The sequence below is a fragment of the Phyllopteryx taeniolatus genome, chromosome 2 (genome assembly GCF_024500385.1).
Source record: "Phyllopteryx taeniolatus isolate TA_2022b chromosome 2, UOR_Ptae_1.2, whole genome shotgun sequence".
Taxonomy (NCBI): domain Eukaryota; kingdom Metazoa; phylum Chordata; class Actinopteri; order Syngnathiformes; family Syngnathidae; genus Phyllopteryx; species Phyllopteryx taeniolatus.
Window position 1 is genome coordinate 9,426,194 of NC_084503.1, and position 27,868 is coordinate 9,454,061.

Sequence of the window (27,868 nt, forward strand, 5' to 3'; positions counted from 1 at the left end):
AGAATTTATGTTAAAGTGGGGGAAATGTGGGTATTTTAATGTGGAAAAGTGTATTTTTTAAGTAATGTGGGAATTTGGGGAATATGGAAAATATTTTGTAGTTGGAATGGTTTTAATTATGTCAACATTTTTTGGAGGAGGGGGGAATGTAGAATTCATCTTAACGTGGGAAAATGTGAAATTTGGGTAAGAAATGTGGAATGTGGGAATTTGGGGAGTGTAAGAATGTATAAGTTCTGAATGAGCTAAAGAGCCGTTTTGAATGGGAATTATGTGGAACTGTTTTGTTGAGTGTCTCATTGGGAATGAATGGGGAATCTTTGAGTGTAAAATGTGAAATTGTGGAAAATGTGGGTAATTTTGGAATACAATGAAAAGACCCCCGAGAGGCATGAATTTTTGGAATATGTTGAAGTTGGAATGGTGTGAATGGGATGAAAAATATGGAAGTATTAAAGTGAGGAGCACTTTTAGCATTCACAGAATTATAACAAAGAATAGACATACTGTAACATCGACTATCAGATGTGCAACTGTTTTGTTCCATTATACAGTAGATTGTTTTATCAAATATAATTTTGTTTACAGTCACTGATGGTGCAGTGGTACATTCTCCTGACTTCGATGCGGGCAGCGTGGGTTCAGTTCCCACTCAGTGACGGTGTGAATTTCAACGTGAGTGCGAGTGGTTGTCCGCGTCTATATGTGCCCTGCGACTGATTGGCAGTCAGGGTGTAGTCCACCTTTCGCCCGAAGTTGGGTGGGATAGGCTCCAGCGCCCCGTGACCTTGAACAGGATAAGCGATATTGAGAATAGATTAATTGATGGATGGAATTTTGCTTACCTTACATTCTGACTCGTTTGCACCCTTCACTTTGTTCAGGTGCAACAAGGTTGTCCTGAAATTGGGCATTGGTGGGTGTGAAGCCTATGTACTAACCTGCCGCCAAACACAAAACACATTGATTTCAAGAGCGAATTTTATTCAGCGTCACCACAACATTGTAGGAGTAGTGATATTGCTTTAATCTTTGATGTACTATAAACATTGCATTTCGTACACTTCCAAAATTCAAGTAAAATTGTCTTTGAAAAAGCAATTGTACATAATATTGTAATGCCCTGGTATGTGGTCAAGGCTGTCTCTGATGCACTTCAGTCGCTTTATCACCTCGAGCTCGGCTCCAACTCACGCCCAAGCACTCTACACGCAGACTCCCTGACTTGAGCTAATGGTCAAGCTTAAAATATCCCTTAAATTCCTCTTTCATCTTTACAGACGTCACAACAGCCAGGCCCACCCTTGACGGCTCACACTCAACAGTTAGAGGTAATACATTACTTTGGAAGTCTTTGGTAATAAGACACCCAGGTAGACATTAACAAATAAAAGTGCCTGTAAGTCATTTTATTAACAAATCCAATTAAATATGACCGATAAGAAACCATTTTTTATTTGGTAAACTACTACGGTACCAATGATTTGATCTTGAGTACACATACATGTACTGTATTTCCAAAATACTTTAATTGTATAACAAACCTAATCATTACTAATATTGATTATCTTAGAACATACTTGTGTTATGTCAGCAGGAGTAGTTATAACTGTTACAACATTGGAAAGGTGCAGATTGTGACATGATTGAGTTGCATCTTATGCAAAGTAGATGATTGCAAATGATCAGTATGACACAATGTTACATGAAGATATTGAAATATATTTCTAATGCAATTCACTATAAGAGGAAACCCCACAAATAAACATTACACAAAGCAGCATCATAACATAACTAAACTAAATAACTAAAAAGCATATACAGCCGAGATGATTCTGTTTAAGTTTTTTCTTGATTGAACGGGTCTGGAGGTAATCAGGCTTAGGTGTGATCAGTGGAAATTAACCAAAAATTGTGATTAGCCACAATTAATACATGACTTAAGAAGGTGGGGGGGGGGGTTAATTACTTTTTCACACAGGGCCAGGTGACTTTGAATAGTTTTGTTTTTTTTCCTTAAATTAAATCATTTAAAAACAGCATTTTAAGGTCACTTGACCTAATATTTGTCCGATATTTACAATTGTTTGATGATCTTAAACAAAGTGGGGAAAGTATAGATAAATATTGATATAGATATACAGTATATTTGTGTGTGTGTGCGTGCGTGTTATTTATTTGTCCTTTTTTTGGGTGGAGTGATTATTCATTTTAATACTTCAGCTCACCTGCGATCCTAATGATGACAGATGGTATAGAAAAATGTAAGACTGGATGAGCATTAATTAAATACTTTATCCTAAAGTGATTGTTTCAAAGGGGTATGCTATTGCACAGATAAATGGGATATCTTTGATTGTGTGGGTGAGTTGATGCCTCTTGATCCAGCAAGGGCTAGTAGTGTCATGTAGCAGGGCATTTCAAGTCAGGCTGGACCATCAGCGTCATCAGCAGGCCCAGGATCAGGTACAGAAAACTGGGGCTCAGCGTCAGTCCCTGTGACCTCCCTAAAGGAGAACATTCAAATCAATGCAAACATCCAACTTTCAAATATATTTCCATATTATTGCTGGAACACTGAACAGCCAGTTTATAATAGAGTACTTAAACTTGATCAACTTGTTCTGTTATTAGTCCAGTGATATTCCAGGATTTAAATTGAAGACGTGCCAGAAAGTGTTTTCGACATGGTTTGCCTAAACACCTAAAATAAATTTAAAACAAAGTTTACATTTTTAAAAATGTTTCATTAAGTTCTTCTCATTATAATCCCTCAAGAGGAAATTCAATTCACACTCTTGTATATTTGTGTTGCACACCACACAGAGAACCAGCTCTCACACCTGCAGGGATGCAAGGAAATACACTACATCGCCAAAGGTATTCGCTCACATGCCTTAACTCACATCTGATTTTAAGTGATATCCGTAAATCCATATGGTTTAATATGATGTTGGTCTACCCTTTGCAGCTGTAACAGCAACTCGTGTGGGAAGGCTTTCAACAAGGTTTAGAAGTGAGTTCATGGGAATTTTTGCCCGTTCTTCCAGGAGCATAATTGTGAGGTCACGCACTGATGTTGGACGAGAAGATCTGGCTCACTCTTCACTCGAAATCAACCCAAAGGTGTTCTATTGGGTTGAGGGCTGGACTTCATGCAGGCCAGTCAAGTTCATCCATACCAAACTCTCTCATCCATGTCTTTATGGACCTTGATTTATGTACTGGTGCACAGACATGTTGGAACAGGAAAGAGTAATCCCCAAATTGTTTGCCTGTCCAAAATCTCTTGCTATGCTGAAGCATTCAGAGTTCCTTTCAATGGAGCTCAGTGGCTAATATTCTGGACAACTTTGTGAGAACAGTCTGGAGACGGCTTCTTCTGGTTCCAACATGACTGTGTATGAGTGCACAAATCAAGGTTCATAATGACACGGATGAGAGAGCTGGATGTGGATGAACTTGAGCCTACAGAACAGTTTTGGATGAATTAGAGCGGAAACTGAGAGCCAGGCCTTCTCATCCAACATCAGTGGGTAACCTCACAAATGCGCTTCTGGAAAACTGGCTATAAATTCCCATAAACACATTCCTAAACCTCACAGAAAGCCTTGACAGAAGAAGAGTTTAAAATGTTATAATTGCAGAGGGGGGACCAATGTCATATTAAACCCTATGAAGAACCCTAGAATGGTAGGTCACTTAAAGAGGCTCTAAGCAGATATCCATGTTTTGTTTCTAAATACATTAAATATGTTTCAAGATAAGTACTGAAAACATATGCAAAGACTTATAACAATATAGTGCTGAATTGTTGAGATATACAGTAGCTTCAGCATCTTTTACACTGTTTGAATTATTCCTGATTTTGTGGGTGGGGCTAAAACACAGCCCCATGACATGACGGGGCTGGGGCGTATACTTTCTAGCGCGAGTTCCCTCCCCCACTATATAAGGACAAAGTGCCATTGTTTCGTTTGGCTGTGTCTTTGCTGGATGCCTCAATTTACAGAACCGGAAGTTTTTTAAGGTCCCAAAAAATGAGGAAATAAAAAGAGCGGTAACTTGATACGAGTGAACGAGGCAGTGCCGACTCTCTATCCACCTAGGCTTCCTCCTACTGTCCCGCTGTCGTCAGGTGCCGTGTTCGGCTGTGACATTATGTCACCAACAACGAGGGTAAGTTGTTTTGTGAGAGAGAACGCAAACAGTTGAGCTGGGGGCTGGGGTCAGTGCCTTACTCAAAGGCACCTCAATAGTAGATATCATATCATTGCTTTTGACTTCCTTCACCAAGGAACTTGCAAAGTTTTGGGGGATGGATGTCAAGTAATGGTGGGTGGATCAATCCAAATATCGATACATAGTCAATATCGGTATCGAATCGATATTAGCGTGATGAGATCGATACTGTGTTTCAGTGTTGCTTTTGCATGCGCTGCTGCGGTTTTGTCCAACAGGCGACAGCCAGGACGCTGGAGTCGCTTCTGTCTCGGTGCGGAGCAGGCACATTTTGCCCCCTCCTCCCCCTTCTTGTGTTTCGGTGTTGTGCCGTCACATGACTTATGACTTACCAGCAGTGCAAAGCAAACAAGCAAACAAGCAAGCTGCCAGCTCGGGTTCGCCACAACGCATGCATTCACAGAGATGCCAAGCAAAAGAATGGCAAAGAGGAAGAGGAGTGCAGAGTGGCTATATTTTCAGGCTGAAAATGACAACGGCAAGCTGTACAATTTGTAGAAAGGCTGTAAGATACAGTGATTAATTTATATTACATACGTATTTAGATACAAATTTATATAAGCACATGAAAAATAAAGCGAAAGAAAACACCTGCAAATGAAAAACACCCCAAAATTTAAAGAGTATTTTCTGTTAACCAATAAACTTTGTCCTAATTCTGTCCTGGGTTTTAACTATATAGTAATAAAAAAAGGAAACATCACTAAACAATTAAAGGTCATGAACATTAACTGGGATTTAGTAATTTGGTGATGCATCTACCTTAATTATTTAAAAGCAGAGGTGGGTAGAGTAGCCAAATATTGTACTCAAGTAAGAGTACTGTTACTTCACAATAATATGACTCAAGTAAAAGTAAAGAGTAGTCATTCAAGTATTTACTTGCGTAAGAGTAAGAAAGTACTCAGTGTAAAAACTACTCAAAGAGTAACTTTCCCCCCCAAATCAGACCATGAACATCATTCATTCATTCATCTTCCGATCCGCTTATCCTCACTAGGGTCGCGGGCATGCTGGAGCCTATCCCAGCAATCTCCGGGCGAGAGGCGGGGTACACCTTGAACTGGTCGCCAGCCAATCGCAGGGCACATAGATACAAACAACCATTCGCGCACACATTAACACCTAAGGGTATTTTAGAGTCTTCAATCAACCTACCACGCATGTTTTTGGGATGTGGGAGGAAACTGGAGTGCCAGGAGAAAACCCACGCAAGCACGGGGAGAACATGCTAACTCCACACAGGCGGGGCTGCGATTTGAACCCCGGTCCTCAGAACTGTGAGGCAGATGTGCTAACCAGTCGTCCACCATGCTGCCCCATGAACATCAAATAAAATAAAATATTGGAGTTGACACACACCTGCCACCATTTAAACGGGTGCCCTATGCAGAAGTCAAGCAAGAATAGATAGATAATAGTAGCAAACGGCATGTCGATCATTGTAATGGAGTAAAAGTATCGCTCCTTCACATAAATACTCAAGTAAAAAGGATGGTGCTTTTTAAGTACTCTGACAAGTACAGTTTATTGAAAATGTTACTTGAGTGAATGTGACGGAGTAAATGTAGCATGTTACTACCCACCTCTGTTTAAAAGTATCGTTATAGGTATCAGCATCGGCCATACTAGCCCAGTATTTACTTGGTATCGAATCGATACATAAATATGCAGTATCGCGCACCAATAATGGTCAAGTCAAAATGAAGTTGAAGAGATTAACCTCACAAAGGACGACAAAAAATGGTGGATGAACTACGATAAACAAAGGACAAATCACCACACAGCTGCTGCCTGAACTGTAAAAAGATGGCACGTCACTGGAGGAACTAATTAAAATCAAGCATCAGACAGCGACGGGCAGGAAGATGACTCCCTCATTGTCTGAATACTGAAACCCTGTTTGCTTGTTACGCGTGGGTTGTTAATGTGTGCTAATTGTCTGTTAACGTCCCTGATTTATTGAAATGTGGTGAAATTGTTATATGAAAAAAATGTGGGGTTTTAATTTTGATCTTGTCTTTTGAGAAACTATGAAATGAACATTCATTGTGTAATCACAGGGTAAATTAAGCAATTCAGAATACAATGCAAACATTTTTTTAATGTTCGAACTTCTTAATTTGTGTATACATTTCACTTTACTAAAATCTTGCCAATAAAAAGTTATTAACATTAAAAAGTAATTAATATTAAATAGTTAGTGGTAGAATACAGTTAAAAATTTAAGACAATTTATGTTGAAAGGCATTAAAAATGGACCAATAATAAAAAGGTGAGATTCATACTTAGTTGACAAACAGGCTGAAAGAATTGATAGCAGAGGGTCTTCAGATTTGCACTTCATTTTCAATTTAATGGAACAGATCGGGCAACACAGAATGTGTTTTCACAGGTGTTTATCTTGTATTTTGCTTATAGCCATTGGAAATATGAATGACATTATGTACAGAATTCAAATACATTCTTGTATGTTTCTTTGATTTGAAGGTCTTTCACCTAAAGGCTAATGGCTTGTTGAGATTTCCTAAAACCGAAAAAAAAAAAAAAAAAAAAAAAAAAAAAATCACATTACCCACTAGTTACTCAATACTTGTAGTTTTTTTTCACTGAGTACCTTCTTACTCTTAATTAATTATTTATAGGACGGCTTTTTACTTTTACTCGAGTCATATTATTCAAAAGTAACAGTACTCTTTACTTGAGCACAATATTTGGCTACGCTACCCACCTCTGCCGTGGCATGTTTATATTAAATAGAAAAACCTTAAAAAAAAAAAAAAAAAAAGTAGGACACAGACAAATAAACATGTGAGAGTGTTATCACCTCTAAAGTCCACATGCTTGTCCTCCCAGGGCATCAGCACCATAAAGAGAGCAGTCCTCTGAACATCTGACAGAGCTGACATTTGCTCCGCTGTCACTGCAGCAGCCTGCTCGTGAGAGAACATGCTGATCTGTCGCTGATGGAACGCAACCTTTACATGGTGTGACACGAGGACAAGAAAGTACAGGTCCAAATTATTAGCTGAATGCAATCGTCACATAGATGAAGTAAAGGAATACTTTTGCAAAAAAATAGTTCAACTTACAGCAAATTTATCAGGAGGTATCATTGAGATAGCCGTAGGTGTTATTCCATCTATTTGCTCTTTTACCAGGGCTGACATGACTATATCTGGGAGGCCAGCTGCAAGACGTTAAGAAGAAGTTAAGGCTGCTGTCAGCCTTAAGAACACAGAGAAATATAATGATATATACAGTGGTTGAGACAATGCAGACCAATTGCAAAGGCGACAACAAATCCAAACGCCACAACACAACGACATGAACGCACAATGGAAATGCAAATGCCACAACAAAATGACATTAAGCCACGACATAGTGACATTAACACACAATGGAAATGCAAATGCAACAACATAACGACGTTAAGCCACAACATAGCGACATTTAGGCACACCGGAAGTGGGCGCTAGGACGACCTCCGACTGTATAATTTGTCCGGGTTACCAGGGACGAAGGACCGACAGACCAAGAGGCTTCCCTTTATATAAGGAAACGCCTGTTAAAATATTATCCTAATGGAAGTTGGGATTAGATCTAAATACCCCACTCTACCCATAATAACCAAAGGCTAAATAAACACATTTCAAAACTTTAAATGGTATCTATCCTTGTAATGACTTTGATGAATAAAGATCAGGGGAAAAAAGTGACTGAGGCGGGAAGTCTTAATGAAGTTGGAAAAGTAAGTGCAATTAAGCCATTTCTGAGCTATTTTGGAAAGTAAGCACTTTTGGGCTGTCATAAAATCATCAACATTCCAACTTTGTTCATTAAAACCTGTGCGATTTCCCAATTTAGTCAGTTGGTCAGTTGGCAATTTGAGTCCCCGATAACCTGGATGAATTATGCAGTCGGAGGGAACGAAACTCACACCTTACCCAACCAACAATCAGTAAAGAAATGTAATGATAATAATGTAACATTTTGAATGAAATATAATTCACGAATTACTGGCAACCAGTCCAGGGTGTACCCCTCCTCTCGCCTATAGTGAGCCGCGATAGGATTTCCCTCACCCATGACCCAATGAGGACAAGCGCTAATAGGAAATAGATATACGTACAGAAAAATATATCATACTTGCCACTATAACCATTATTATTAAACAGCATCATGATGATTCATTTGAAGTTAATAAAGTAGAGCAGCCAGATAGTGGTAAGAAAATGTGGGGTTCAAATTTGGAATTTTCCTGTTTTCTAATGGCGTAGCGTTCAAGAGCCATAGACACCTGCAAAGGTGACTGCGTACCTGCAAGAACTCCAATCTCAACGAAGACCTCCATTCCCCATGAACTGATGGGTCCAAAAGCCAGACTGTGGGTAAGCAGGCCAACAAGCGCTGACAACTGTTCTTCTGAGCAGGAAAGCCTGAGCTGACCCAGCCAGAGCACTGCCTTGCTGTAACCACAAGGGGAAGACACAGTAAATCAGTAAGCTGAAATAATTAGGGTCAGCCACTTGGGTGATGAATTTGTGCTTTGTATTTAAAATCAAATATTAATTTGCTCACCTGAACTCAACAGCATTGAAAGAGCTCATTTCTGTAGCTTTGGCTCCACACACCATGTATCCGATTGCAACCAGTGTGCTGGAGTCAAGTTGGCTCGGGTTCAGCTTGGTGGAATTCAACATTGTTGTGAACAGTGCAGCCAGCTAGGAAGAAAGCAAGACTCATGACCTGCCTAACCCTTTAAAATACAAATGTGAGGGATTTGCATTGAGCAGACCACTGCAAACCAAAAACAAGAAAGTCAAAAAAAAACACACAAACAAAGTACCTGTAGGTACAGTGCAGTGAAATAGGGGCAGCTTGACATGAATAGTAAAATTGGATTTTAGGTTTGATCCAACCTCTGTTCTCATGACATTTCAGAAGTGGCAAAAGTACTCACATCCTCTACTTGTAGAAGTACAGATAGTGTATTTGTGAAATTCCTGTACTTAAGTAAAACAATTTTTTTTGTTTTACTGTTGATCTTGGTACAACAACAACAAGTCACCACACAAAAGTTTTCCTCTTTTATGAACTTACATAGTACTTGCACTAAGAACAAACAAAAAAAATCAATTGACATATTTCACAAGCCAGCATTGGCTCAAATTTCCAGATATCAAAATGTGTTCCAATTGCTTTGCTAATGTGATGTGAGTAACTATAAATGTTAAATTGGATAAGGATAACAACTGAAAAAAAATACACCTAACTTGTATGTGTTTTTTCTTCTTAGAGAATCAGGACAGGACAACACATCCATCCATTTTCAACACCACTTATTCTGTTCAGGCAAACTTCGGGCGAAAGGCGGACTACACCCTGAACCAGTCACCAGTCAGTCGCAGGGCACATATACACGCGGACAACCATTCACACTCACACCGTCACTGAGTGGGAATTGAATCCACGCTGCCCGCACCAAAGTCTGGCGAGTGTACCAGTACACCATCGGTAACTCCAGGACAACGCATTAGCAGCAAATCATTCGTGGAGCCAACAAGATCAAATATAATGATGCCATGGACGGAGAATATCTTGCTTCTCCAAATCTGTTTCCATTGTTGTTGTTATCTTTATTGCTACTTCATTCGTGATCCTCCATGTCACTGCTCTCCCTGTTTTTTCCCACCTTGCAAGACCCCAACATTTTAAATCGACTCAAGAGCTCATCCTCGGTTGACTTTTTTTTTTTCCATCATCATCTTATCATCCATTGACAAATGAGTAGAAAGTACAGATACAGTGCCACGAAAAAGTATTTCCCACCACTTCTCAAAAGTCTTGTTTTTCCCCACTTTATCTTTAAGATCATAAAATAACCCAAGTAAACACAATGCAGTTTTTAAATTGCGATTTTATTTATTAAGTAAAAAATTATTTAAAGCTAACTGATACTGTGTGAAAAAGTAATGGCCCCGGAAACCTAATAACTGGTTGGGCCATCCTCAGCAGCAACAACTGAAATGAAGCGTTTTCTATAATTGGCAATGAATCTTTCACATCTCTGTGAGATATTTTGGCCCACTCCTTCCTTACAGAATTGTTCTAATTCAGCAACACTGGAGGGGTTTCAAGCATTAACGACCTTTGTAAGGTCATGCCACTGCATTTCAATTGGATTCAAGTCCAGATTTTGACTAAGTCCCTCCAAAACCAATTATTTATTATTTTATTTTTTTTAGCCATTCAAAAGTTGACTTGCTGGTGTGTTTTGGATCATTGTCCTGCTGCAGAACCCAAGTGCACTTCAGCTTAAGCTCACGAACTGATGGCCAAGCATTCTCATTCAGGATTTTCTGTTCAAGAGCTAATTAATTAATTAATTATATTTGAACAATTATTATTATTTTTTTTTTTACTGGCTTCTAATTTCAAAACTAGTTATCCATCAGTTTGTTGTGTATATATATAATAATACGAGACAATCTTATTTTTGAATGGGTTCACAGTCATACCGCTCAGAGGGGAACCATAACTATGATGTGGCCCATCGCAAAAATGTGTTTGACAGCCCTGACAGTGTCTGTCTGTCTGCCCATCTATCTATAACAGTAAAGTATATATACCCAAGCAATTACCTGTTTGTTGCTCCACTCACTGATGGTGCCCATAGCAGCGATGCTACTTATCTCAGTCAGTCGCAGCATGCTGATTTCCTCTGGTGACATTTCCAGTGACAGTCGGGCCATCTGACTGATGGTGGACTGGGAGAAGGAAGAAATTGGGCCGAACATCTTCATTTCCCCAAAATTGGCCAGCAAAGGAAGGACAAATGCAGACCAACAGTATTACTTCGATGCTGCTCACTGTAGTGTTACAGATGTATCGACAGTAGACCATGTGAGTCTTACTTGTTTGATTTTTCTGAAGACTTGGCTGCGTTGGTAAGATGCAAGAAAGGGGTCATGGCCAATCAGCTCCAGACAATTTGCGAACGCGGATGACGACATGCTTGTCAGGCTGTTAGAGGTCCAAGTAAATGGAGCTGTTGTATGCAGAATCTCACAGGTAGGAACCATTGGAGCCGCTGCGGAACGATAACTAGATTCAGTGGATACAAATGCCATATTTATTTCCACAATCCACAATGTATAGAACCTTTAACTTATTTAAGTGTAGTTTCGTGCTTTGCTTTAAATAAGACATTTATAAAGATTGGAGAACCAAACTGATGCTTACGTGACAGAGGATTTATCTTTAGGAAACCTAGAAAGAGCTGAAGAACAAACTGCTGCTTTTGGGCAAACCGCCACTTCTCAGTCTCATCTAAACAGTGAAGACCCACAACCCTGCGTTCCCATTGACGTTGGCTCATGAACAGCTTCTCTATACGGCCAACAGGCATCAAACCCTGTCGTAACACACATCAACATGGTGACACACTGATGCTTTAGAGGATACCACCTGATCCTGATACCTCCTGGACTTTAAGGATACCATTACAGGTTCTTGTTGCCTAATGGGTTACATCAGGTGACAATCTAAACACCTCGCTGTGGCTTTTTGGACCCGATAGAAGAATTGTGCTTTAATACAAATGCAACAAAGCCTAAAGAGCAGCTTAATATCTCAAAGTAAAACTGCAATATGTGACTTAAATTTTATTTTCTATATCTAATACAAGGCACATTTACAGCATTGTACTCACCAAGGAAATCTCCTGCAGTCGGTCCTGAGGAAGGAAAAATACAAACCGGTCTATCTGACTCAGTGTAGTCTGGTTCCAGTTCTCCACCGCAGGGCTGAAGAAGAGGGAGAAAATAAAAAAAAAGAAAAATTTTTAAAAAAAAATACATATATATATATATATATATATGTATATATATATATATATATAACACACAATAGCAATAACATCTTATCTTTCTAATTTGCAAAAAAAAATCTGTTCATAACATTCCAGAGATTGACTCCTACTGTTATGTCTTGTTGTAATGTTGTGTTTTATACCCGAAGCCAGCAACTTCCAGCAGCATACGAGCCACAATGTCCATCTTGCTGCTGCTGTAGCAGAGGGTCTGGAGATAATCCAGATTGTCCATGAAGAACGTGCGATCCAGCTGGATCAGAATCTCATCCGAAACAAACGTGGCCATAATGTCCAGAGAGCGGAACTCCTCTTCAGTATACACTCCAGTGTACATGCCCTGTTGACACATGCAAACGACAACAAACACATCAGCAGTTGAAAGTGAGAGACTTTGAGTCTCCCATAGTTTGAACAAATGCTGCATGGGAATCTCCTGACCAGCCTCTGCACCATCTTGTCCACAAGGAGCTGCTGTTCTATTTTTGACATCATGAAAAAGGGAACAGGGTCCTCAATAATCATTTTCCGCAAAGTGTCCATTAGACCGGAAGGGAACTTTTTAATGGTGCTCACCCTGCAGATAAAAACACACTATCCAAAACTCATGAAAAATGAAAGATGACATGACTTGAATGATATTTTTTTTGTCCTTATCTTGAACCATCAATGAATCCATCCATCCATTTTCTATAGCGTACAACCTGGACTGGTCGCCAGCGAATTACAGGGCACATATAGATAAACAACCCTTCACACTCACATTCAAACCTATGGCCAATTAAGAATCTTCAATAACCCGAACATGAATGTTTTTGGAATGTGGGAAGATGCCGGAGAAAGCCCATGCAAGCACAGGGAAAACATGCAAACTGCACAAATGAAGACCGGACCTGAGATTTGAACCCTGAACCTCAGAACTGTAAGGCGGGTATGCTAAATGAGATAAATAGTTCTGTAATGACTTTTCTTGATGTTCATTAGCTATAGCTGCAGAATGCAATCTAATCCAATATGAAAATACCTTTTGCAATAATAGGGCTCAGATTTTACGGACCTTGTCAAATGGGAGTAATATTTTGACTCTGTCAAGTAGCTTAACAAGGTACCTTAAATACAGAAACTGTGATTTCTGTGATCCAGTACAGTTTGGCAGTCTGTCAACCATACACAAAAAAAATTAACTAAAATAAAATAGTTTTTATTTAGATCATTATACGGTCAGTTATGCAGGTGGACCTTATGTTATATTGTTGAGTTCACACTTACGGCATATACAGAGCGATCTCTACTCCTAAATCTTCAAGCAGTTCAGAGAAGAACTCATATTGAGAGAGCTCCTCGATCACACACTTTTTCTGCATTGGGGAGCAAACAGTCATGAAAGTGCGTTCTCTATCACATGACTTCAGACAACAAGGGAGCCAATTTTCATTTCAATATCTGGCCACATTTTACCAATGAGGTGTGCAGAGGACTGGGCTGCTGCCGGAGGAGGGCCAAGATTTTCCTCAAGGCTGCAGGTGAGGTAGCAGCCCTAAAGTGCTGCTGTAAGACGTGGCAGCTCAAGCCCTGCCCCAGCATCCCAAGATGCCTGACCATGTAAAGATCACAAACACACAAATATACGGTCTGTGAGTCTGGTCGACACAACACATAAATGAGCTATTATGCATTAGCGTTGTACAACGTACAAAGACTGCCACAGTTGGTGTGGAAATGCAATTATATTTTAAAACATACTTACAGGAAATCTTTGATAAGGTTTGATTTTGTATTCCGCACAGTTTTTAATATTGCTTTAGCCTAGGGAAGAATATGAAAAACAGTTTATGGTGTTACAGTAATTGTGGCATGCAGCGTTATACAGCTTGTGGGAAGTTTCCATCATCACTTATTGTGATGAAAAACAATACAACTCTTATGCAGAGACACTTGGTGTCTTTGTTGTGTCCAAGCAAATCTATTTACAGTAACAGTGATATCACCTCTGCTTTACAATTTAATAATTTTGTAACTATTAGAGACACACACCATCTCATCTTGACAAATCTACTAAGGGCCTTATGAACGTGGCCACATTTGAGTCAAGCAATGCTGAAAGAAGGTGAGCTGTGTGAAACCTGCTGTGTGTTCCACTGTTTAGTGGCTGCACTGGAGATGTTGTCCATTAGCAGGTGAGCTCTGGGCAGGATACTAAGTAGGGGAGTGCAACACAGCAGGGGATCAACATGATCCAACCAGAAGATCACCTCTGGAAAGCCCTGGTTTGGAAAAAAAGGTAAAGCATAAAGTGATGGATCCTGGTACCCTACGATGCAAAGCCCTTCTATGGCACAGAAAAGAAAAAAAAGGCAGCAGTAGCTCGTCATAAGGACTTGGGCTTTGAAACTAGAGGGTCACGGATCCAGACTCGCTGCGGGCATTAGAAATTGCAACTAGTTGCTAGTCTGCATCCATACTGTCAGACACTGACTCTCAACTCAGGGGCGCAGTCACAGTCTGCAGGCAACATCCCTCTGACGCCTCTTTTTGTATGCCGCATGTGTGTGTCTCCTCTCTGTGTTCTAAACAATTCTAGCAAAGCTCAATTGAATTTCCACTTGAGGGATCATAACGAGTATAAACAAAACTAAATCAAAATGTGCTTCTGGTAATACTCTCACTCTTGAGAATGCATATAGAATTTCCATCAGATCAAGATCAATATAGCAAATAAAAAGAATACATTTAGATTAAATAATAATGTACTTCCCCTTGTTTTGTTTATTTTTATTCATTCATGTACCCATAGTTTGGTGGCAATGGCATTTGTTTGTGCTGGAAGGAGGCCCGCTGTGTGTTGGGCCATGTCAGGTAGCGATGACAGCAGCCTGTCAGATGTGAGCATCAATAACGTCTCCGTCTTTACTCCGACAATGAGAGAACCGAGCTCCTGCAGGCGGCCTGGAGCGCTCAGCTAGACACAGGGAAGAGGACATGGAGGTCAGGACAAACAAAACCACTACAGAACAAATTGTTTTGAAAAAAAAAGAAGCTTACTGTGTGGATAGATGACAACCTGTCAACAATTATGGAGGCCTGCAAAGCATACAGAGTAAAAGATCAATAAGAAGAGCACTTCGAGAGCACCAACAGGTCTGCATCCATACTGTCAGGCACACCAGTCTTCACACAAAATCTTCAATAACTCTCTGGAACTATATGAAGTATCATCCTGTTTCAAACGCTCCACCTTCATCCAAGTCCCAAAGAAACTTGCAATCTCGGGTATGAAAACAGGCCTGTCACCCTGACATCTGTGGTCATGAATTCCTTTGAACGCCTCGTGCTGGACCATCTCAAGAGCGTCACAGGTCCCCTCCTGGATCCCCTGCAGTTTGCCTACTGAGCAAACGGGTCTATGGATGACGCAGTCAGTCAACATGGGACTGCACTTCATCCTAGAGCACCTCGAGGGCACAGGGACCTATGCGGGGATCCTGTTCGTAGACTTCAGCTCTGCGTTCAACACCATCATCCTGGAACACCTCTCCTCCAAGCTTCTCCAGCTCAGCATCTTGCATGCCATCCGCCAGTGGATTTACAGCTTCCTGACGGGCAGGACACAGCAGGTGAGGCTGGGGGACACCACCTCATCTACATGCAGCACCAGCACTGGTGCACCCCAAGGTTGTGTCCAATCAGTACCAACTTGGCCAAACACCTGCCTTCAATCAGCACTCATCACTGCCTGCATATAAGCCTGCCAGATCAGGGAATTCATCGCCAAAGTATTAACACTCTATTGTGGTACACAGGCCGACTCCCGCATCCTTGGAAGCAAGTTCCTATCCGACGACCCGCAACTGTACTCACCCTGTTGTGTTCTCTCCCACTTCCAGCGCTCCTTCCGTGCCTCCCGCTTCGCTGCCCACTCCAACTACGCCGTCAAGCTCTTCCACCTCATCACGATCCCACTTCCTGCACCGTCCCTAGTCCTACGAACAACGACCCCGTCTTGGATACACAAACTCTTGCCACTTCCAAATAAACCATTTTCATCTACTCCCTCCGCCTCAGTCCGCTTTTGGGTCCAGTCCAATTTGATACAATTTCATATGACAAAAACAGCATCTGTGAGGCTGAGGCAAAAGAGAAAGGCCCCTTGAGATAATTGCTGTGAGGAAGTCATGCTCATGTCTTCCCTTCAGGAGCTGTCTGACATGTGCCTGCCTGTCAGCTGTTTCTCAGGGGGTCAAGCCTTACCCCCCACCTGCTAACAGGGCTCTTGCAGGGACTTTGACTGACTTAAAACCCACATTGGCTTCCTGAATTACAAACTGCTTCACCATAAAGGTGAAACTATTTTGCATAGAGTTTGTCTGTATCGCCACTTCCAGCATCCTGTGAAATCCCTACTTTGTGTACACTTCTCTACCTGTGCAGGACTGAAAGACACAGCTTTGAGGGCTGGAAGCGCTGCAAGAAGCTGTGAGGGAGAGAGGTCCAGCAGGAAAGTCGCACCCAGGGAGGGCAGAAGGTTTGCCATGTCTGCCAGTCTATCTGGACTGAGTGAGGACGGAGTCTTTAACTCAGTGATGTTCAGTAACAGACTGGAGGTCTGGAAAGAAACAGCAGGCAAAAAAGCATGACATACAGAAACACATCCTCATTCAGTATGATGAGAAAGCGTGTCAAAATGTTTGAATGCACTGCAAGGAGGACAACTGAATACCGTTTAAAAAAAAACAAACGCATTAACAACACAGATTAGTGAGGGCAGTCCAAATCCACTGGCTCTCTGGCTTGTGCTTACCAAGTGACTCGGTAGGGTGAGTCTGTTGTGACTACAGTTCACGATGACTTCCCAGATTACCTTAAAGGCCTCGCTGCCTTTGTAGGCCAGGAGGTCACTTGGCTCTGCCAGGCACGAGAGACTCCCCAGCCTAAATTCACAGACACAGTCAACAGCCTAATCCTGATAGAAAATGATAATGGTTATAACATTTGGAAGAATTCATTTACCAATAACAATAATAATATTTTGTAAACTCTCGAGCCACAACATGAGGTACACTAGCACAATCTAATGACATCTGATGCAAAAGCAAGAGCAAAAATTCATCTACAGTGAAAGATGTATCAATTTAATAATATGTTTATTATTGAGTTTTATTGTATTATTGTAAAATGGTAAACATATATTGCTTTATCTACACCATCACAGTGCACAAAGCACTTTACAAAGCCTCACAGTCACTCGCTCATGCACACATTAGGGTTCAGTGTCTTGCCCAAGGACACTTCAACATGCGGACAGTCGAAGTCAGTATTTGAACCAGGGACCCTTTGGTTACTGGACGACCCACTCTACCTACTGAGCCATAGCTTCCCATTGTATGAGTGTGTTTCTAATGTTGCAGCCCTCTCATTAAGCTAATGTAAGCAAAAACCTCATGATGTACTTCAGGTCTACACTAAGTAAGACTACAACCACAAGAATAAATAAATTGTTAAATTAATACCTTTCTGACAGTGTCAATCAAAACTGACATTGTAATCACTAAAAGGGCAGAGTTTTGGATGAAGCTGTTGTGGTACCCCATTAATTGTCTGGTGAGTTTAAAGCACACCACATGCAACATTTGAACTAAAGATAAATACAAGAACCATGTCAAGAAGTCATGCGTTGATAGAAAGTGTTGCAGTTGTCTCTGCAGTTACCTGACCTGATGAAGTCGTGAGCAGTCAAGTTTTTGTAGGTGCCAATGATGCTCCGTGCCACAAATTCCTGCTTCAAGGAAGTCAGGTTGTTTTGTTGCAATACATCCAGTCCATCGAATAGCTAAGGAAAAGCATAATTATTGTAAACTAGAGTGGCACACAGGAGAGAACAGGCCTCCACCAAGACCCAACAATCCGAATATGCATTTATTGTATGGTTTCATAGATATCCACCGCCAACAAGTGGTGGGCATGCATTTTGTCCCTAGGTTTCATGTATTATTCATGAAAAATTGTGGGTTTATTTTGGTAATGTTAACAATGGCTATCGGCAGTGGTGTCTTTAGACATATTTTAGGGGGGCTTCAATAAAGACTTCAGCCCTCCTAAAATGTTCTTAAGCCTCCCCTGCGTCTGTGCTGGCGTAGGGCGGCTGGCGTGGTGGTCGGCTGGTTCGCTTTTGCACCGATGGTTTGTTTAAATTTGAGGCCCTGTGCCTTGTCGATGGGGGCTGGGGGGGAATCGGCGTTTCATGGCATTTTTTCATCCATAGAAGGGGAAGGGTGGAAGGTCACCGGTGCCATGTGGGGTTGCTTTTCGTGTCGGGGTGCCGTGTTCCGGTGCGTGCCTTTCGGGGAGGGGGGCTGTGGGCTTGGAGCAGGGGGTCGGGTTGGGGCTTGTGCGTATGGACCATTTGGCGTGGTGGGCCAGTCCCGGGTGGCTGCATTGGCAGCGCTGTATTTTACTTTTGGCTGAGACGTCAATGGGGGGGTGTTGGGTTGATTGGGTTATTTCCGCACGCATTGCCTTTTGCTTTGTGAGTTTGATATTGGTGCTGGTTGTGGGGATCCCCAGGTTGGGTGTTCATTTGGGTCTGTGCCGCGGGCTGCTGGGAGGGTACGTGGTTTTGTCGCCCCCTTATTTGAGCCATGAGGATTTCTTTGGCCCGGCTCCCCCAGGGGGTTCGGGGGTCGTTTGGGGCCGGGGTGGGGGGCCGAGATCGGGGCTGGTGTCGCTCCGATTCGGGCGATGCCCAGTCCTACTCCCCCCCCCCCCCCCCCCCCCCCCCCCCCCCCCTTCTCTGTGGTCTGACGATCGGTCGGACCGGACTCCCAGGAGTCCTCACACTGTACATACTGCACACTTGGGCACACTCATACCTCATTCAGGGTCACCTGGAGGACTGGCAACAGGTATGGTGGGGCAGTCACCAGGTCGGGTGTTGGCAGTTCTGTGCTGAGCGGTGTGTGTGGGGGTGGCCCGGTTGACTTGGTACTCATTGGTTGGTGTTTCGGCTGGGGATTGGCTGTAGCATTGTTGAGGTGGTTATTTGGGGCTGTTTCATCGCGTCGGGTGTGTGGGTTTTGGCGCCGGGGCTCGGCATATTGGCGCAGGGGGTGGCTTCGCACAGGGACCAATGATTATTATTATTTATTATTTTTAACTTTTATTGTATTTATTTATTTTTAATGTATTTATTTAGTTTAGATTTTATTTTATTTTTCTTTGGATGGAGCCGGGCGCTGTGGGGCGCTGCCTCCTTTCCCAATTTTCACCCTTGAGGCGCGGGGTTGGAATTTGGGGTGCTGTGGGACGTCGTCTGTGTGGGCTTTGTCCCGGTTCATTGTGGTATGGGGTTGCTGCGTTGGGGTTTTGGCTCTGTGTTGAGATTTTCCTCTTTCTGTCATCGGCGCTTGCATTGGTTTGGGGACTGGAGTGGGCGCTTGGGGACCGTCAGTGTGGGGGTGGAGCCGGCCGTTTGCCCTGTAGGCTGTCTTGGTGTTGACATGGACGTGTTCTGCGGTTTCGCTCACCTGGTTAGCTGGGAGTTGGCTTCGCTGGGGCTCTGTGCGGTGTGGGCTGGGGCTCGGTGCGCCTTGGGGGCCGCGCGTTGTGGGGGACTCCTTTGCGCGGTATGATTGTGTTCCGTGTATTGTGTTGGCGCGAGTGCTCATTGATTTTGACAGGGTTGCGGTGCGGTTTTGTTTGCATCCGCCACCGTTGGGCACGTCTTCTTACGCGCTCTTCTTCATTGGTTCTCGCGGGTTCTCGCCGCTTCTTCTTCTTCGGGGTGAGCGGGCTGTGGATGTCGGGGCTGGGGCCGGAGTTTTTGGGTTTGGTCGGTTCCGGGGTGGCCAGGGCGTCAGTCCCGGTTGCGGTCGTTTCCCGATGCCCAGCCCAATATCATCAGTTAAGGGGTTATCTTTCTACACCTGCTCCATCACTCACTGATTCAAAACGTTTGAGGAAGTCTGTTTTTTTTTTTTTTACTGTGTACATCTATCCAAACCAACCAACAAATAAACAAACAGTGATTAAAAAATAACCTCCTTGCTGGAGGTAATCACAGTCATGTCTAAAAATGGTTTGTTCCACTGACTTGACACCATAGAATTTGAGTCCCTGATAAAACTTCATTTAAAAATAAATTTAAAAAAATAAGACTTTTTTCATCCGTCCATCCATTTTCTATACCGCTTATCAACTCGGATTGCTGGTGACCCTATAACTGCTGACTTTGGGTGAGAGGCAGGGTGCACCCTGGGCTGGTTGCTAGTCAGTCGCAGGGCACGTATAGACAAACAACCTGGGGATCACAAAGGTTCTCCATCCTGCGACAGGTATAGCACTTCTGACAAGCGTCATGTTGCAGATCAGAAGACTGTTACCTGAGCAGGGGAGAAGTGTTGGAAGTTGTGGAAGGGCAGGTGAGCGATCACATTTCCATTGTCCCTGATGAGTGACTGACGAGCTTCAATGATGTTAGAAGGGGGTAAAACTTTGCTGTACCACAATCCAAAGGCTCGCTGCTGATTCACAGACATGTGGCCCAAGTTGCTGTTTATGGTTTTCCTCCTGGAAAACATGAAATATGTATTTTAATTTTTACAACTATGAGACATTAATTGATAGAGCACATTTTGTATGCATTCATTTCAAAATTGGAAATTCTGAAAATCAGCACCAGATAATCCCCAAAAGTGGAAACTGATCATGACAATAAAGCAGGTAAGTATAAATGTAACAATAGATTGTGGTTTGCAGTAGTGTATAATTTTACTGTATCATACTGAGAGGTGTTATTGTTACTTTATTTCCCTACATGGGGCAAAGTGACCATTTATTAATTTAGAACATAGAAACAGCTCTCACTATGCTGCAGTGATGTTCCTACAGTCACATTAATAAAAAACAGAAGTTCAGGGTGTACCCTGTCTCTCGCCCAGAGTGTGCTGGGATGGGCTCCAGCACCTCCTTGTTTTCCTATGAAGAAGGATTTTTGTTGCATTCATACGTTTTACATTTGGTGCTGATCCAAAAACCATTGTTCACTGTTGTGTTGACATAGGTCTGCACGCTATTCTTATTTGTGTGCTTGGTTCATCTGAATATAGGTTGAATAAAAATGGCATAAATGATATCAATATGTCAGTGTGCAGCTTAGTGGTAAGTAAACATGGCTTCTCATACACATCAAGGTTGTTTTGCAGGGAAGGCAAAGTGATGATATCAACGGGACTGGCCGCCTCCAAAAGGGGAGCCAGCTCTGAAAAGAGACTTCCATCCTTTGCAAGATGGCTCTGGAACAGCACGGATGTCAAGGTGGAAAGGTACTTATCTGTCAGCTGGCAAAACACAAGCAACATCGATTGTAAATCAACACGAGTGGGACATCTTACACCATGACAATATTAGCACCATAATGTAAAATAAATACATGTAACCAAAACAATGCTGAACAAGGTTACGGCATATGGGTGACAATATAATCACTTTCAGTGTATGCTTGTTTGTTGTATAGTATTGGAGGATCAGCCTGACAGTTGTGATGTGAGCAGCACTCAGCACTGACTTAAGGCTGGCCAATGGTATGCTGAAGTATTCCTACAAACACAAAAAGGAAGAAATTGAGTCAAAACTACCCCTAAACATATGGCCAGAAAGAAGGAATGCATAATTCAACCTGTAGCTAATATGTGTACCTTAATAATGAGAGATTCATTACTGGTTCCAACTCGGGCTGTCTGCATCAAGCTGGTTAGTACTGTCTGCAAAGGAGAACATCACAGTCCACCACACAGTGAGGCAGTTGAGATCACGGCAACGTTATACTGCACCGACCTGCCAGATTTTGTGTAGCAGCGTGTAAGCCTGATAATGTAAACCTAAAAGATGAGGTATCAATCCGCCTCAGTTGCCAATGCCTATACGAGACACCAGTCGAAAGAATTATTGGAACCAACAATTTGAAACACATTATTGGCAGAATGGTGCCATGGCATCAGCAGAAACGCTAAACCAATGAGGTTAGTCGGACATCCCAATACTGTTCACAGCCTGTAGCAGTGCAGCGGGTACAGTATACTGTATTTGCATGGTATCTGGGGATTGACTTGCTGTAAGATTAATCAGCAAAATAGCGCTTAATTAATTTCTGTGTTAAGCATTTCAGCTTAGTGACAACCGTCAAACTGTCACTATAAAAAGTTGTTCATATACAGAAAAATGATAAAGCAATTAGATTATTAAATAGAAGATCATAGCACTTACTAAGCACCCAATCGGATTTCTGTGTTGTCATCCTCTATGCTGTTCAAGCATATACTGTATATGCTGTGGTGTATACAGTATTAACCATCAGTAGTACTTAATTGATTTGGGTTTTTTTGTTTGTTTTTTTAGGGGCATTTTTGCTCTGTGACAGATTCAGCATTCACGCACTTTGTAAAAACAACAACTGTAATTTCTATCTTTTACGCTTGGATTTCTTTTTCATAGTATCCACAATTGAAAAATATAGCGACTGCAAACTCACAAAATCTGAAAGTACCAACCAATTCAACTTGTGTTTGTTGGTAAAAGGGAATGTTGGTTCTGAATAACTTCAGCAAGATACGTAAATTATGAAACCGTGACAGTCTTACCCCAAAACACTGCAGCAAGACCCTCTTTTTGTCAAAGTTGTTCTCCCTCTCGAGATAACGAACTACAGACTCTAGGACATTAATCCGTATGTTTTTGGTGACATGCAGTGAAGTGTTCTGGATCTCCTCTATTGCTAGCAAGACAACAACAGACGTGGTGACTGCTTGCTCCAACACCGCAGCTGTAGATGGAGTCACCAGACGCCCCACTCTGGACCTCAGATTGTCTGCCCAGCAGTGTATAATCAAGTGCATGACCATGTCCTGGCTTGCCCCAGGATGGCAGGCTGCTGTGAAGTCAACGGGACAGGTCCAGTTGAAGTGCCTGACCAATTGTTTGGCCAAGCAAAGGTCCTCAGAGGTTTTGTTACTTGTGGTAGTGCGGTTGGTGTAGGTTGCACACATGGTGCTCACCCACATGCTAGAGGGCTCATGTTCAAGCACGTAGAGAAGGCCAGGATTGGTGCAGATAGATGTGACAAAGTTGAAATGATCATGCACCCAGCAGAGAGTCAAGAGCACTGTATCCGGAACGGATATACTCCAGGCGGAATACTGGCACTGCTCTGCAGGGTTGAATCCTATCCCATCTCCTTCATTCTCTTCATCTTCACCCAGATTTGAATGGTTGGCACAGTACTTAATCAACCAAGTGTTGTCTTGGTTAGCCACCAGGTTCTGCAGGACTGTCTCATTGGAGCAGATTTTGGAGGTGAAATTTTTTGGGTCCCTTTCAGCACAAAGAGCTAACTCAGTCATGTCAACAACGATGGGGCGAGTCCATTCGGAATACTTGCACACCTAAAGAAAAAAAAAAAAAAAAGACATGATGAAACTCATTCTAGTCATACTCAATGGTTGAATGGATTGCTACAGATAAAATACACACCTCTGGTATCCCCTCTATTTCCTCAATTTCTTTGTCTACGCACACAGCTTTTAGCCATTTGTTCTGAGGGTTCTGGAAGAGCTTTTTCAACAAAGCTGTCTCACGGCAGACATTCTTCTGAAAAGTAAGCTGGTCATGCTGCCAACAAAGTCCGACCACTGAATCGTCCACCAGCCGATTGATCCAGGAGTGGTAGTCGCACCAGTCCAAAATACGAAAAGGTTCTGGAGCCGGAGTGGATGGAACAATCAAAGCAGTGCTGCAGTGATCCTCAAGCCAGACATTGTCCTTATTATGTAAGAGCCTACTAAGAAAGGTTCTGTTGGCGCAAACCTTCTCTGCGAAATCTGTGGGATCATTGCGAATGCACTGTGCCAAAACATCTCTTGTAATCTGGATCACATCTTGCCACTCTGAGAAGTGACAAGATTGTGACAAAGGTGGAGCCGACCCAGGAAATGGTGGTGGAATTGGAACAAAGGTGCAGTTTGGCATGAACCTCACATTTTCTGGATTGGAGAATAACAACATGAAAAAGCCAGTGTGCTCACAGATAAGTTTTGTAAGTCTTGGACTGTCCAGGCTCATACAGAACCCCAGAAGGTGTGGCTCTACTGAAATTGTAGGTTGATCAATCCACTGTTGGTAGACACAGAACTGACCTACCAGGTAGCTGTGGTCTGCTGTGGAATTTGCACAGTATCCATACAACCAACTGTTCATCTGGTCTGAAACCAACTTCTTCATCAGTAAAGCATTATTACACACATGCCTCACAAACTCCTCCCGTTCGTTGTCGCTGCACAGAGAGACAAGGATAGCATCCATCACCTGGTTTTCTAACCAGCTGTTGTAGTTGCAGACAAGCTGTTGGAGGTTGGGGGCTTCTCTGGCTTTTCGGTGAGGTGTGGGGGAGGTATGTGGGCTGCTAACAGGAAAGGTACGCGTGTCTCCAACACTGCAGTCTGATGACTTTCTGAGAAGTGGGGACACCAGTGCTTGAATAACATAGCACATATTGCTCCATACCAGCTCGACCCGCCGGACACTGAGCGAGCTGAGCGCCTGACACAAGACAAGCACGGATGTGGACATTCGAGTTCTCGAACCATAAAGAATTTCAGCACAAAGTGTATCATTGAGCTCAGACAGATTTTGGCAATCACATCGGAGCAGCATGTCATGGCTATTATCAATGTCTGCCTGTTGAAGACTGTGTCTGAGGTTGGGAGGAGTATGGCATTCTGGACCTAGATATGTGCACACAGACTGTTCTGGAGTCATGAAGATGTCCAAAAGGATGTCAATGAATGAGTTGGCGAAGGACCAGCTGACATTATGGTTCATTCCCCTAAACAAGAGAGATGCAACATATTCACTATATAGTGGTATGAAATGTAAAAACAGCATACAATGTTAGTGAATTGTATTCTGGGAAATATTTGCTTGACTTCACCGGAGATACACACCTAAAAAATCTGAAATAATGAACAAAATTTATATGCTCCCTTTAATTAATTTGATGCGTTTATTATTGTGGCTGTAGTGAGCAAGTAAAGGGCATCATGCGATAGGTGTTTGAAAAATTAATTACCTTTAGCTACATTACATGAAATAGTTGTATCATGTAGCGCAGCCTCACATCACTACAAGCTACACCCCAATCATTGTTTATTTAAACTCAACCAACGAAGGAAGTTATATTTGCCTGTGTTTGTAGATATATTACTGGTGTGTTACTAGCAGAAGTGAAAAACTATTGAAACTATTCCAACAAAATTTGTGGAAGTACCCATAACATTTTGGTGTAAATCAAGTACTTGTTTTTATTGACATAAAGGCATAATGTTTGATAGATTTGATTTCAGCAGACTGTGTAGATCAAGTGTCAGGTGAATGCATATTTTAGGGAAATGTACTCATCACTCACCATATTATGAGTTGCTTGAGGTTTCCTGAAGTGATGGGGGGAAAAAAAGGGATTATCAAGAATGAGTTACACGTCAGTGAACATATTGCCCAAATCGTACTGATAGACTTGTTTACCTTGCTCACAGCTCTCTCTTTCATTTAGAGATGGAATTTTTATTCCAAACTGCAATGCGACTTTGACATAGTCCATTGGTACTTGGATTAATGTCGCCATGATGTTGGAGACATAAGTAACAGCTGCATTCACCAAAGTCCCAGATCGAGGCAAACTTTTAAAAATGGTGAATATTGTAGCTGCTGATTCTCCCACCCTGAGGTAAGCGCTCAGCAATCTGCTATGATCTGCCTCTGCTGCATCGTTCAGGGGAGCACACGTCTGGGATTTCAGGGATGATAAGAACATCAGCAGTGGCTGGCCCAACTCCAGAGAAACTGTCTTTGTGAGCTCTGCTTCCACTCCACAATCATGCCTCTCAGATAAAATGCAAACTAACGTTTTTGGAAGGTCATCCATGAACCCCTCTCTTAGCAGTGGTTGGAAGACAGAGTAGACGTCTCTCAAAACACCATAATAAGCATTCAAACCCATGGAGGAAGTGTCAGGGCTGCGGGTATTTTTATTTTCACCAGATAAATAATGAATCTGATTGATAACTCTCCGGATGTCTGCTTCTAAACTGGTGGTCCGGCTCAACTTTCGTTGTATAAGTCTGGGTTGTAAACTCACTTGATTGGCATCACTTAAGATCCCTGGGAAAAGATAAGGAAACATTTATTGTCTACAAAAAAATTGATTGGTAATGACTCGCTAATCTGTGCAGATGATAGGTCACCACAAATGTTTTAAATATATATCTTGTACGGGGAGCATAATTTACACAGAGGGACACCTAGCGCAGCACAGAATCGGGCAAAGTGTTTCTAATCTTTGGTTAGGCTTTGATCATTTATTGTTCACTAGTTCCATATTTGTCTTTTTGAGTTGATGGTTGCAATTTTGCATGTGGAGAGCCATATCTTCAGCACTGTATATTTTGTGTGATGTCAGTGTCAACGTTTTATTTGGAGTGTTCCTGTGGCATTAAACGAGGGAAGGTGTACCTTTATGCTGTGGCTGGCGAGGGCATGCACGATATCTGATCAAGGCCGCTATCAAAATGCGCACACCTTACAAGTTAAATGGCTTAAATAACAGTTCAACTGAGAAGCAACCCTTTGTCTATCTATAGTACACTGAAATCTTGGCTGTACTTACCTAATATGACGTAGACTGTGAAAGCAGCCCGCATTGTTCAGAGGTGACGACAAACAACAAACAAAAAACTGAAAACTTTGCTTTATCCTGTAGAATGAGCGTTCATACTGCAAAAATATGAACTTTAACTGTAAACTCATGCGGCAAAGTCCGGTTGAGATGTTTGACTTCCATTATTGTGGGGGCTCCTCTCCTGATGCAGACAGAGCTGCAACTCTACACCTGCCCCCAAAAGCTGTGGAATTAAAGAGGACACTGCGGCAAACTGGTTGAAAAAGAAGACTGGTGCGAATTGAGGGCCACCGTGAAACACAGGCGGGATTTGGGCAGTAAGACATGATGAAATATTAACGCGCAAGTCGTGTCGTTGGAAACCCGAGTCCTGCCAAGGGACACCAACCAGCCTGGCTGCAGGACTGACATGACATCTGCCTCAAGCCCTTCATGATGAGAGGAAGGCTGAGGCGATGCACGCTCGTCAGCATGTGCATTGTCACTAGAATGCCGGGGGGGTGTTGATATGTTTGATTCACTGTCCAAAAGTTACGAGATTCGGCTTCTGGGTGAAATTTCAGAATGAACACAGAGGAGGTCCATCCTTTCTGCGTCTCTTCGTATTTCTGTTGCAACCTGCCAATGACACTGTGGCACTACAAGCTCAGCAGCCACCCCCTGAGAACATTCTGTTTAAAGCCTTACAATGGAAAGGATGATGAAGAGGACTGTTTAAATACAACCAATCAAACCATGAAAAGTATTGGCCCATTAATGGACCAAATGCCTGTTGTGAAATATGCTGTTCGGGTCTTAGTTAAAGAACCGAAAGTTGTTGGGGGTGGGAGAGGAAATGACTGAAACATGCAAAAGTTGAACATTTGCATTCAAAAGCCTAGAGGTCAAACTGTTTACCAGTAAAGGTAATTGTGCATGTTAAGTTCATCCTGAACAACATTCACCCAAAAGGTCAGTATTCTTCTCTTTTCATTAGTGAACATGTCTCTGTTATATCTATATCTACCTCAATCTTTTTAAACTGCAACTAAATA

General features: G+C 42.3%; 1 protein-coding gene and 1 long non-coding RNA gene across 2 annotated transcripts; one reads left to right on the forward strand and one right to left on the reverse strand.

The window, feature by feature from the left end:
• Nucleotides 1-967: 967 nt before the first annotated feature.
• strc1 (stereocilin 1) lies at nucleotides 968-27,821 on the reverse strand. The gene is made up of 29 exons (XM_061759059.1): nucleotides 26,823-27,821; nucleotides 25,682-26,317; nucleotides 25,566-25,590; nucleotides 23,636-24,986; nucleotides 22,747-23,547; nucleotides 21,805-21,870; nucleotides 21,596-21,706; nucleotides 21,293-21,447; nucleotides 20,491-20,677; nucleotides 17,827-17,942; nucleotides 16,914-17,043; nucleotides 16,536-16,718; nucleotides 15,158-15,196; nucleotides 14,904-15,074; nucleotides 14,239-14,379; nucleotides 13,863-13,921; nucleotides 13,574-13,709; nucleotides 13,385-13,473; nucleotides 12,557-12,692; nucleotides 12,259-12,455; nucleotides 11,957-12,050; nucleotides 11,488-11,659; nucleotides 11,160-11,335; nucleotides 10,887-11,042; nucleotides 8,824-8,966; nucleotides 8,563-8,711; nucleotides 7,335-7,432; nucleotides 7,070-7,220; nucleotides 968-2,507 (listed from the first exon to the last, which is right to left on the reverse strand). The coding sequence occupies exons 1-29, from the start codon at nucleotides 26,854-26,856 to the stop codon at nucleotides 2,404-2,406; spliced, it is 6,006 nt and encodes a 2,001-aa protein (XP_061615043.1). The 5' UTR covers nucleotides 26,857-27,821; the 3' UTR covers nucleotides 968-2,403.
• On the forward strand, nucleotides 3,654-9,977 carry LOC133470584 (uncharacterized). The gene is made up of 2 exons (XR_009786019.1): nucleotides 3,654-4,179; nucleotides 9,542-9,977. It is a non-coding gene; the product is annotated as an uncharacterized LOC133470584 (long non-coding RNA).
• Nucleotides 27,822-27,868: the final 47 nt, after the last annotated feature.